The sequence below is a fragment of the Medicago truncatula genome, chromosome 5 (assembly GCF_003473485.1).
Source record: "Medicago truncatula cultivar Jemalong A17 chromosome 5, MtrunA17r5.0-ANR, whole genome shotgun sequence".
NCBI lineage: Eukaryota > Viridiplantae > Streptophyta > Magnoliopsida > Fabales > Fabaceae > Medicago > Medicago truncatula.
This window is the reverse complement of record NC_053046.1, coordinates 5,334,655-5,347,874: the sequence shown is the minus strand read 5'-3', so window position 1 is coordinate 5,347,874 and position 13,220 is coordinate 5,334,655. Positions and strand designations below refer to the sequence as shown.

Sequence of the window (13,220 nt, the reverse complement as noted above, 5' to 3'; positions counted from 1 at the left end):
ACTCAGGATCACCTGCAAGTTACCCATAGGAAGGGCAACATTTTCAAGCAGAAGGGGTGAGATTCACAACAATAAAATATAGATATCAAAATCATCAATTGAATCTAACACCCTATTAAACATCAATACATTATCTTGTAAATATAAATATATATTTCACAAAGCAACAACTTATCTTCAAATCATTTCATCATAATAGGTGTATAATTATACATACATCAACAACAACATCATCATCATCATTATAAAAATTACCACCAACAACAAAGACTCATGCATGACATGACGACACCACTAAGACCCCTCAATAAATGTAATTATGCATGTGGTACCAAACAGGACCGAAGCCCTCACCGCTTTTGAATGGTTAAAGCATTCATCAGGACCGAAGCCCTCACCGCTGTGAACAACTAGTGCTCCAGGACATGAGTCCTCCCGCTGTTTATGCATATGCTATGGACCTACTTGTGTATATCTACATACAACTTGACCATGCATACATTCTCATATGACTCCGAAATCCATTCAACATGTATGATTTAATAATGTAACATACATAACAGCTGTTATACCCTGTTTTTGGACCTAAAAATACTGGGCCCAATTTCATTTCAAACTTTGTCAATTATCAAATTTCAACTGCACAGTTCAAATTGTCTCTGCCTCGCAGTATTTTCAATCACAATTTCACCTATGTTTTTCTTGCATAAAACCTTTTGAAGTGTCTTTACTTGTCTTATAAGTCATTCAAAAGTGTCTCTGAATCATTACATTGCTTTTTTCTACAGTTTATTTCAAAATTTGCAAAAAGTCATACAGAAGGGTATTTTGGTCATTTCCTGCAGTGGGACCCATTTTCATCCTTGTGACTGTCTCTGAGTCTTTTCAAATTCATTTTTAACTTTCCATCAGTAAACCTTGCTAATTTCATTTCAAACTTGCATCTGAGTCAGTGTCGAGTCAATTTGGCTCTGTTTAGGTCATTTTTAGCCCTAGGGGCATTTTGGTCATTTCACATAAAATTTTGGCATGGGGAGGTTACTTTGAAGTACCTCATTTAAGCCATTGGTTCGTTTTAGTCCGTTTTGTCAGTTTTATTTTTTGTTTCACTTTACGTTTGGTCAAATTTTGTTTTTTATTCAAATTTTATTTTTAATTGCATTTTGGTCCCTCAATTGAGGTCCCAAAATTGCATTTTTTGTCCAAAACTGTTTTTATTTATTTCATTTCGAGTTTTTTAATTTTGCAGTCCAGTCCTTGTCATTTTCACAATTTGCAGATTGGTCCTTAAAATAGCAAGCAGCGCCCAAGTGAGCAAATCCAGATGTCACAATTCTATTGGCTCAAGTGTACACATGTCAGCTATAAAAGCAGTGAGTCAGATTCAAAGCAATTAATCACACGCCACTTCACCAAAGAAGAAAAACAGAATCAATTTTTCTCTCTCTTGTCAGTTAGATCAAAGCCAGAATCACAGAGAAATCATCAAGAACACAGAGAAAAATCAAAAACCCTAAATCACCAGAATCACAAAATCATCAAGAAATTCATTGAATTTTCCACGATTCTCAGAGATTCGCCAAGGAATCATCATCATTGAATCGTTGCTCTGCAATTCGAGTGCGAGTCCACCACTGAAAGCGGCGAACTCAAGCACGATCGCAGAGGCTTTCCCGGAGACGAAGAAGAGGGACGAAAATCCATATACCGAACCTGTGAAGAAGAAGAGCGGATCAGAACAGCAGGGAACCAAACCAGAATCAACGGAACAAGACTAAAATCAAGCTTTCCTTGAAGATCCGGATCGGAACCACCAAGAAAACCACAGGTAAAACTCAAACTTCCTTTTTTTCGCAAAAAATGGATAAAAAGGAGAATCAAGTATAAACATGTAGGATTCTAGAAGCACGTAGCCAAAAAGCACAAAGAACAAAGAAAAACTTCATTCAAAACCGCAACTTCAAACTTAGATCTACTCCGGTTGAAAATCTTTTTCAAAAAACCAAGCTCGGATTCATGAATAGCACGAAAAAGGATGTTTAAAAACGTAAAAATTTTTTTGAATCGGAGCAAGGAAGTTTTTCCGGCGGCGGCGCCGCCACCTGGAGGTGGCCGGCCACCGCGCCGGAAGAGCTAAGCCATGCCGGAGAAGACAACCGGATTTCTAGAGAGAAGTGGGAGCTTCTCTCACTAGGATGAGAGAAGAGAGAGAAGGAGAGGAAAAAATGAAAAAAACCGGAGCCTTTGTGTTTATATAGCCAGTGAACCGGACCGGTTTATTTCCGGTCCAGTCCCCTTTGATTCCTGGCCGTTTGATCTAGGGTTTCAGAATCCTAGATCAATCGTGTGGCTCCTGTGCAGTCTGAGTTTTGAGTGTGGGCTTTGGGTTTGGGCTTAGTTTTCTTTCACGTTTTTTTGTTTTTTTTTGCTATTTGCACCGTATTTCTTTGCTACTTGCACCTGTTTCTTGCTCACTTTTTTTATAAAAAAAATCCTAAAAATCCTGGTTATTTCTTGGTATATTTTTGGCATTTCTATGGTGTTTCTTGCATAAAAAAAGATGTTAAAGTGGCATGAACTAATTCCATGTGTTTTTACACTTTTGGTATGCATTTTGCTATGTTTTGTTCTTGACATTTTGATATTATGACATGGATAAAGGATGCCTAATATGATGATGAATATGCCTCTGGAAATGTGTTTTTGTTTGCTGTTTTTGAATATGATTTTATGAATTTCTTGTTTTGCAAGCAATAAGTTTAGTTTTAAGGAATAAAGTGGCAAATTTCTCTATGAACTTGGTGTGATATTTTGCATGCATATGCCTCCATTAATTGCATGTCATGGCTTGAAACAAAATTTCTTTCTAAATTGCCATGATGTGATGATTATGGGCCACTAGCATCTTTAGGTATCATATCAAATGTCTTTTAGGTTTATTACCACTTTATTACTTTTTCTTTGCCATCTTTATGCATTTCCTTTTAATTACTTCCTACTATTGTGTGCTTTATGATTACTAACCATTTCATCTCATGTGCCATACATTTCATAGCATTCCACCACTCTCTCCACTTTCTTTAGCTTAGCATTTATTTTTTTCGCAAGTTTTAATTCATTTGGTAATGTAATTTGTTATCATTGGTTTGTAGCTTGGCAAAGAGGCCATAGAATGTATTTAGGCAATTTTTGTAATATGGACTATGGACACTATGACGCACCGACACGCACACACTCACCTTAGATGTATGCATAGGATTGTATGGTTAGATAAGCGTTTAGGTTTAAACACTTAGAGAAAATCCATCTTTTTTTTTAAGAAAAAAAACAATTGAACTTCACTTCAAAAATTTTCATAATAAATATGAAGTCAACACTTCATTTTTTTTTTCCTTTCTTTTTTTCTTAAGAAAAATTCAATTCATCTTAATCATTTAGACTTTCTTTTTAATCACTAATCAAACCTCACTTTTTTTGCTAAATCTAATGCTCATGAAGCCTCCCAATCTCCTTCTTCAAAACCATTTTCAAAACTAAAAATCAAACAATTAAAACGAAAAAGCAAGTCTTTTTAGCAAGAACTACGCCGGTTTTGATCCCGTAAAACGGTACGTAGGCAATGAGTCAAAACTCATCCAAGCCGAAATAAAATCAAATTCTACTTCTTCTCACCCCCATTCTTAACTAATCACGCCTTCCTTTTTTACAAATAAGCAATAAAACTAAAGCGTAGAAATAAACTTAGGAAAGCGGTTCTTATGGAATACCATAATCGCTCCGGGTGCCTAACACCTTCCCGTAGCGAAAACGACCCCCGAATCTAGAACTTTTTAAGGGTTTTTCTCCTTTTACCCTTTCCAAGAAAAAAGAGAGATATCAACGGTCGAAAGGTTCAAGTCCAATTAATGGCTTGGCACCCCAAAACCATGATAACAACAGCCATCAACAACATCAACAAACAGTAATCCAGCAATTCAGAAAGATGCACAACCAATCACAATTATGCTCAAACAACAACATCAATCATCACCATTCAAACAAGCACAATCAGCATACAAAACTGGGTAACTCGCCTCGCGAGCACATCTGCTTGCTATGGCGAACTCACAAAACAGGTTGCTCGCCATGGCGAGTTCGAGGCGAGTGAAAATATGATGCTCTCGGGAGTTTTGACATTTTTCTCACTCAAACTTCAATTCTAAGCTCCCTATTCATCTTTTTAATCTAAAACTTGCCCCAGTCCTCTTTAAAATCATTTAGGCACATTAAACTATCCCCAAAACATCTTATAAAAACAATTTGAAAATCAAGTTTTTCAACTGGGTTGCTCGCCACGGCGAGTTGGTCTGCTCGCGAGGCGAGCTATGAAGTTGCTCACTCGCCTTAGCGAGCAAGGCTACTCGCGAGGCGAGCGATGAACTTCTGTACGGGCAGAAAACTGATTTTTCCCAAAAATCCCATTTTCCTCTAATTCACTTCCCAAATTAGTTTACAGATAAGCAATGAAGTGTTTTATGCAACCAGAACCTAATTCTAACATCAGAACAACAATATCTACTCCAAAAACCATTAATTCATCTTAGACCCAATTTCTCAATTTCCACCAAAAACCTGTTAAACTCCAATTCAGAATTTCATATCTATACTACTGAAGTAAAACCCACCCTTACCTTAATTCAATTGAAAGAATGCACAACAATATGGTTCCTTGGCCTAACTTGCTCTTCTCTCCCTTTTCTCCCAACTTGACAGTTTTCACGTAAGATGCTTCTGACCTCTATTTTCCTAACTTCCCATTTACTTAACTCCCCTTATTTTCATTTAACTCCCCCTTAATTCTATTAAATATTAATTAACTCCTCAAACTCCAAAATAATAGTAATATCTCACTTAATCTAATTATTATTAAAATAAACTATATAATAAAATATAACACCACATAAATCACCAATATTATTTAAAATCATACAAGACTCTAAATAAATTAAAATAAATGAAACAACGACTAGAGCGTTACAGGTATGTGGGCGTTGTGGACCACAAAAATTGTCGGTGCAATGTGGGACACAAAAGAATCCAATGATGAATAAATCCGGATTCTAAAATCCGAACCAACCCTCACCATACTCAAAGTCCCAAGGTTCTCGTAATTCACCCCAGTATCGTATGTTTTCGGAATATGAAATCCGGAATACACCAGAAACTTTTGGCCGGTGGTCGTGGTCTGCACCACAAAGAAAACGTTTTGGGCGGTGGTCAAGTTGAAAAACGTGTTTTTGGTCCCTCCCTCACTATAAATAGGCTTCATTTTCTCAAAAATAGTCACACCTTCTTCTTTCTCCTCTTATCCTCTTCTGCAACGATGTGTTTTCATCGTTGGCCTTTCATAGAAAGAGGCCTCTTTGGAAATCCATCAGGGGTCATATGATCGGTCAACAGGGAAGGGGTCAGTCTGGGTGTGAGGTTGGTTTGCCTAGGTGTCATGTTGACCATCATGGTCTCTTGTTCCCTAGAGGCCCCTGTGCCCCCTATGTTTCCCCACTAACACCAAAGCTACTTGTATGTTCCATCAGGAAACATTGGTTTCTTCTTCCCCGCCATCTTCTTTCCTCCCCCCTTTTTCCTCTCCACCGGTGGCTGGAGCCATCGGTATTGCTTATGTAATAAGTTAAGAGTAGAAATAGATTTAGCATCTTATGTAATAAGCTTAAAAAGCTTGAAAATTATTGTAATCTATTGTTCATATATTAATAAAATGAGTTGTTTTATGTTTGTGTCTTTTTATTTCTGTTTTTTATTTTATGAATTTTGAAGATTAAAATTGCAAAAGTTCTAGTAAAACATTATTCCGGATTTTCAAATCCGGAAACATATGCAAAATTCTAACAATGCAATCCAGAAAACGAAATCCGGACCAGGGGTAAAATTGGAAGAAAAAAAAATAGGGCGCGCGAGGAAAGGCATAGGGTGGAAAAAGTAATAGTCTTCATTTGGTCCATCTTTGATAAATGGGTCTGAGTTGGGCTATTTCCTTTGGACCTTGCTCATAACACGTGTTGCAAATGATAAGTACGGGAATGTTTCTTTTTTCCATTATTTAACCTTTTCGCGTACCCTATTTTATATTGTAAAATATGAAGAAAAAAAATCGAGGGATTTAGAGAATTTATATAACATGTTTTACACTTTTTGAATTATATAATCTGAAATCCACACGCGAGAAATCAATAGGATTGTAATTGAAACACGAGATTACCTTTTGTTAAGTAGTCTACTGGCACACTCCTTTGCAATTGGAAAAGAACCACTCTAGTTGACACATTGCATTAAATTTTAGTTTAAAAAGTCTATTGAAGATTTATAAATATACCACTCTTTTCCAATTGTAAATAGTGTAATATAATTTGATAGTCTAAAATATCATGTAGTATAAAGTCCGAAGAAAACATATATAAATAGCATTTTTTAAGAAATAAAGAAATATGGATTGAAATTGGAAAGTGATTCGCATCGAAGTAAAGCTTGTTTCGAAAATATACATTGAAATTGGAAAGTGACTCCCAACCACTTACAAGACATCATATTTACTTAACTCCTTCCTTAAAAAAAAAAAAAAGACATCATCATATTTACTCCTAGCTTTATTGGTGTCTATCCGGTTGACATTGGGGAAGCTTTGGACCTTTACCATGCGCTTCAATGGGCGAGCGATATGCATCTTGATAACATTAATTTTGAAGTCGACTCTAAAACCACAAAAGACGGTCTTTATTCGGGTCGGGAAGACATAACTGAATTTGGAAACATCATCACAGCTTCCCAGTCTTTGTTTTTGTCCAAGTTTACCAACTCTAGGGTGGAGTTTGTTAGGCAACAAGCTAATGTGTTGGCTCACACTCTTGCAAAGGAAGCCACATTTCTCGCTAGTCTCGCTATCTATTTTCATAAATCCAATTATATTGAAACTTTGATTATTAATGAAATGATATAAACAATTTCCCTAAAAAAAAAAAAAAAATCATATTTACTCCTAGCTATTCAATGAGTCTGAAAAATAATGCTTGTTTATCTATCATACAAATAGTTAATGGACGATGTGATTTCATAAGATTTATAAAGTAATTAATTTCCATACTTAAATAATATATCTTTTGCTACACGCATGTTGAATCAAATCGCACCTAATAGATATTTGTAGATATATTTTAGGAATTACCTATTTACACAAGTGGCATAATAATGTGATTTGATTAGATGCAAGCATAATTTTTATATTTCATCGTCGGCGTATACAAATTTATAAAATGTATCACTCTTTTGCAATTGCAATTAACATATAATTTGATAGTCTAAAATATCATGTAGTAGAAAGTATGAAGAGGTTGTTTAGAAATTATTAATGTTTTAAAAAATAAGCAAGGCAGAGAAATAGCATAATTTTCAAGAAAATGAAGAAATGAAATATAGGTTGAAACTGAAGAGTGACTCGCATCTAAGTAGACAGCCTCAATTCATTGTTGTAGAATTTACACGTAGATTCAAACTGTAGTAAACATTGTCCGTTTATTTGTAATCGAACAGTTCAAATTTAAGCTTAGTTTTATATAATAAAATATTTTGACCATTTATTTTGATTGGATGACTAACATTTGTCATTGCGTCACACAATTACGAGCGGAGAAATCCCATTAAACATTGAAATTGAAAAGTGATTACAGATGATTAATAGATATCATATTTATATTTTTATTTATCAATAAAAAATTGTTATTGGGCAATGTGATTTCACCTGTATCCTATATAAGCATGTGTCTAGATATACATTTTATGAACAAAATGGGCACCAAAAGGAATTACGCTCTCAACTTGGCATTTTTGATGATTTTTTCCATCATTGCATCAGGTTTAAGATCTCTTTCCTTTCTTTTTTCTTAAAATTGGTTTACAATCACTTATAAAACTGAGAATTTTTTATGTATGGCATTTGAATTTTTTACTTCAACCAAATAACCCTTCAAATCTTTATTTAACATATTGCATACATAAATTTATTCTTACGTGTTTACATTGTTTGCGTGCGCAGGTATGCATGTAGAATCTGAAGCAGAAGGAATCCATGATAATCTTGTATTTGCTCAAAAAGATACGATTTGTCAGGAAAATTGTCCTAAGTCCTGTAAAATAGATTTACACTGCATATATTGTTGTAGATGTCTTATTGGTGTTATTGTCGTTCCCAAATGTGTTAAACAAACTTATTGTAGGGCATGTACTCTAGTTCCACCGCCACCCCCGCCGCCACCGGACTCTCCGGTAATATACCCACCACCAGACATTCCAGTAATATACCCACCACCAGACACCCCAGGAATATACTAATTGATAAGTGAGTGTTGAGATGAATAAGGAAGTACTGCATTTTATTATGTATTAAAAAAGATGAATAAAACTATTTTAAAATTTGGTTTATCTTTCTTGTTTGATGCAACAAAGTCCTTAACTAATTTTTTTTAACTAAAAAATCCTTCTATAATATTTTTGTTGTATATTCCACATTCAAAAACATTGTTGTGGTAACAACTACCTAATTGAAGACCACATATAATGCATAGCATGGTGGTTGTGTATCTTTGTAAATGTAGTTCAATATCTATTAAAACTGTATGGTTAAGTGGTTTTTCCTCTCCCATTTTAGAATTTTTGAGGTTATTTTTTTTTCTCCAAGTAGTCTAATGGTTAAAAATTCACTCCTTAAGCTAAATAACGCGTGAGCATTCTTGATAATTGTTATCAATTAATTTTGAGTTTTTCTTTATTTTAATTTTAAAAATATTCATAATCACTATTGCATGAGAGTAACATGTGAGCGAAGCATATTGCGCGTGGCTAAACACATTCGAGCACCTCATGGAAATAAACTTTCACTTCATATAGCATTGATGTAGTATTAATGTAAAGTTTCAAGCCGTTACACACAGTTTCAAGTTAGCCTTGACCTTGACCATAGTTTCGCAAATGAGTTGTGTTATGCTAACAACCAAAATCAACGTATAAAAAAGAAACACCATAAAAATACATGTAGGTCATAGCATTCATTGTGTGAATGGTCCCGAGGAAGGAAAAAATATAAAAAAAGTCGAAAAAGTGAATTTGACCATATTTTATATGGCGTTTGATGTTTGCTTTTTGTGTTAAGATATCATTTTTGTTCATGCGTCTTACGTAAATTTGACTCTCAAACCATGTTAAAGGTTGAACAAGGTGTAAAAAAATGCATCTTTATGCTCCTATTGTTTGACTATAAATTTCATAGTTTGGGTGAACTAAATTCTCGTGGTGTTTGTCCAAAAAATGCATCTCTTTTTCTTCTTTTTCTTGTTTGTTGTATTATTTCCATTATTAAAAAATAAATAAATCCCCACAAACATGTAATATATATTCACACTTAAAAACAAAATATTTGAAATTTTTACATATTATTCGCCAAACCAATTGTCTTACGACATGCATGGAGTTATTTGTTATACTTGAGAAATGAAAAAACTAACCCCAAAAAATGTATCACACCCTTATCTAATTACTATCGCTGCCTTTAATTTTGTGCCTTAAAATTTCTTTACAAATAAAATTTTCTATCTAGATGTATGAGTCCTAAAACATGTATTCGTAGAAAGGGGTTTATCCCAGCATCGAAGAGTCTCTACCACCCAGGTGAATACCAAGACTACCATAATAATGGAAAGAGACATCATAGATGCCCACAATAATTTAGTTGATTTTCTTATTGGTTTGCATTGATGAGACACAATTTCAGCAGCTTTGTTCTTCACAATGGCACATTTTGATAGTTTTTGCAAGTCTGGATATATATCAAGCATGTCTTGGATTGATCTACTATATGCATGAGCCATGTTGTATGAAGTCTGTGGAAGAAATCTCCCATTTCTTCTGCATTCCTCTTTTGTATCATCTTGGTGGCATGTGAACCTTACAAGAACCTATAACGTATAAATACATGAGTCAAATATCTATATACTTGCATTTCAAATAAAACTTGGGATTAAATTAAATTATATTGGTGTATTACTTGAGAATTTGTTATGACTTAAAGTTTATAAGGAGAGTTCAACCAAAAAAATTAGTCTATTAAACGAGAGAACGTCATAGTTTAAGTATCACACTGAACTTTCTTTTCTACTCGACATGTAACTCATAACATTGCCACTCCTTTAAGAACCGATGATCACAACGACTTTTACTCTCTTTACACTGGTGGACGATGGTAGTCATTTCCTCTTTGGCAGCTTCACTCGTCTATTGGTATTCAATGGTGAACCTTAATAAAGTCTATAGGCCGCCCGTTACGTAACTTAACTCTCAAGAAAAGCACTAGTAGACCGTAGTTATGACTTAAGCCTATGAGAAAAGTCGAATCTTACAAGACTATTCATTTAGCGTGAGAGTTTCGTGACTTACTTTTGGTAAATCTCCAATCCGAATGGCATCACGAGGGCAATTGTGTGGACTGTAGCTGTAGTTTGGTGGCCCTGAGAAAGGGTTACAAATTTTCACGAGTCCAATTAATTCTTCATTTTCTTCACCTATTCCTAGCAGCTGATACATGAGTGATACGTCAGAATTCAACTGAGACACAAACAAACCATTATATCAGAAACTATCAAACAATTGTATGCATTTCCTTTTGAATAGGTGAATGACAAAAAAAAATTGTACCTCAACAATGAAAGTGTGGATTGTGCTGCCAATTTGAGCTATCAATTTTCCAGAGAATGAGTCATTAATGCATGGTAACATCGAACCCAAACTACTGTTCTGTGGGTTGTTCTCAAAGTCCTCAAATGCAGAGCATGCATCATTTGCAAAACTGCATTCACAATGAAAAGAGAGTTTGATTACTACAATCTCAGTTACGAATACTCTCTTCGGTCACTGTTACAAGCAAATATTTTTTTTCTTCAGGTTTTTGAATAACTGATGTATTTAGTATATATGTTTCAAATATAATCGATCATTCTAAAATAAAATAGTTTGTTTACTCACGTGTGAAGGAAATAATCAAAACCAGTCAGGAACCAGCAAAGGCTTGTTAGGATCCAAAGGCATAGGATTAGGCTGAAATTAAACAAATTCAAAATATAAATTAATCATAACAAAAACGAAGAAAAAAAATTCACCAACTCTTATTATTTAATACTCCCTAAAATGAAATATAAACAAAAATATTCAAAAGTCAAATGCATCTGGTCCAAAAATTTAGATTTAATATGTTTGACTTTTTGAATTATTTTTACTTATATTTCAATCTCCAGGAGATAGAGTGGTTGTATTTTTTTATTTTTATTTTTTTTGTAAATAAAAGAACTTCAAAAATAACACTTTATCTTACATTATGAATCCAGGACGCCAATGCAGTAGCATTAGAACTGACTCAACAACAAAGAAACCAAACCATTAGTTAAATCAAATCAAAGGTTTTAATTTCACTAATTGTGTTAGGAAATTAATCAAATACTAATAATGGTAAAGTTTTTATGGGTCTATTGGATTAATATGCTTACCTAGTGCTGCAACTAGTGTTACTAAGTTGACCGTTAGAACAACTATATGTGCTGTATGCCTATGACACATTAAGAGCATCAAATCAATAAATTAAACTAAATTAAAAAGCAAGAAACAGGATTAGTTTATTTAAAGAGAAATCAAGTTTAATGCATACAAAGTATCAATGGCTTTGTTGAATGATTGTTCACTTTTGTCGATAAAACGACGAATCACACGCGAGTTTGTTCTGAGATCATCGGTAGTGGAATTCAAACTCGCGCATATTTGTGGATTATAAGGAAGAAGAAGATACTGCATCTGTTTAGTTGTTCTCATTACTCTGTTTATGGCCCCAAGAGCTTCTTCTCCTATGCCAACCACAGTGTCTTTCAGTTTTTCTGTCCTCCTTATGGTCTTTTGACTTGTGGCAAGTACAAAACTTGAGGCAACTCTGTTATAAATACACAATTGCTTCAATTTCATACATATCTATTATCTACTATGAAGTTTACTTGATGTTATTTTTAATTATAAGAGTAACTTATACATTAGATTAGTAAGTGCTTACACTTCAAATCAATATAGCACGGATGCTTCATATTGAAAGCGTGTCTGGTGTCGGACACATGTTGGTGTGGTTATATTCAATTACTTTTATTTATATTACTTATTACTGGTATCGACGTGTCAGTATTGTGTCCAATGTTTATGTCCGTGTCAGCTTCATACATACCATATAATGCATGAAAAAAATGTAGTGTAGGAAAATGGTGACTTACATGGCAAGAGATGCGAGCAAGAGAAGGAGGACGAAAATGTGGAGATAGTAATGATCCAAGCATGGTAATGAAAGAGACCCACCACATAAACACCTAACTATCATGAAAATGCCCAAAGCCACCCCAAAAAACAACCAAACTCCAGCAAATGCATATCCATGAACTCCTGTAAATGCCGCAGACTGAAAAGGATCAGAAACCAATACTCAATCAATCTCATTTTTTCAATTCTATATGCCTCCACAAAATTAGTGTTAATTATCTTGTCTTAATAGATCAAATTAATTCCATTAACATATTATAGTGCATTTTATGTATTAATTTATTGAAGATTTATAAAATGTACCACTCTTTTGCAATTATAACTAATATAACATAATTTGATGGTCTAAAAGATCATGTAGTAGAAAGAAAATATGAGAAGCATGTTTAGAAATGATTTATAATTTTTTTATTAACCGATGTGAAACATGGAAAATGCAACAATTATTATGGGACGCATGGAGTAATATTTGGGAAATAGAGATTTGGATTTGGAAAGTAACTCACAGCTAAGTAATGTTTGTTTCGAACATCGAACTCTCCATTGTAGTCTTTGAAATGTCGTAAAGGATCGGGTCTCTTGAAGGTCTTTCCATGAATTGAAGACTCTGCTGAAGCTAAACATTTGTGTTGAAAAGATGGAACTGAAATCAAGAACAAGAGAAACAAAAGAAACAACAAACGGTAGTTGGTTGAGTAGAGCATGGCAGAGTCTGCTGTGTTGTGGTTATTGAGCAAAGAAAAAAAGACAACATTTGGTTTTGTCTAAAAATAAAAATGGTGACAACTTTTTGAGGAAGGGAATTTACGTGTAACTCATTGAGCAAGGTAAGAATA

General features: G+C 34.2%; 1 protein-coding gene across 3 annotated transcripts; it reads right to left on the bottom strand.

Annotated features, from left to right (window-relative positions):
• Positions 1-9,557: 9,557 nt before the first annotated feature.
• On the bottom strand, positions 9,558-13,220 carry LOC11424846 (uncharacterized). Of its 3 annotated transcripts, none has more exons than XM_039834179.1 (9): positions 12,891-13,220; positions 12,342-12,523; positions 11,738-12,013; positions 11,580-11,638; positions 11,408-11,444; positions 11,062-11,133; positions 10,735-10,885; positions 10,477-10,614; positions 9,558-9,998 (listed from the first exon to the last, which is right to left on the bottom strand). In XM_039834179.1, exons 1-9 carry the CDS (start codon positions 13,086-13,088, stop codon positions 9,633-9,635), a joined length of 1,479 nt encoding a protein of 492 aa, XP_039690113.1. In that variant the 5' UTR covers positions 13,089-13,220; the 3' UTR covers positions 9,558-9,632. The 3 variants fall into 3 exon arrangements, with proteins under 3 accessions (XP_039690113.1, XP_024639477.2, XP_039690114.1); XM_024783709.2 differs by having other exon boundaries at positions 10,477-10,644; positions 12,891-13,219; XM_039834180.1 differs by having other exon boundaries at positions 10,477-10,644; positions 12,342-12,507; positions 12,891-13,031.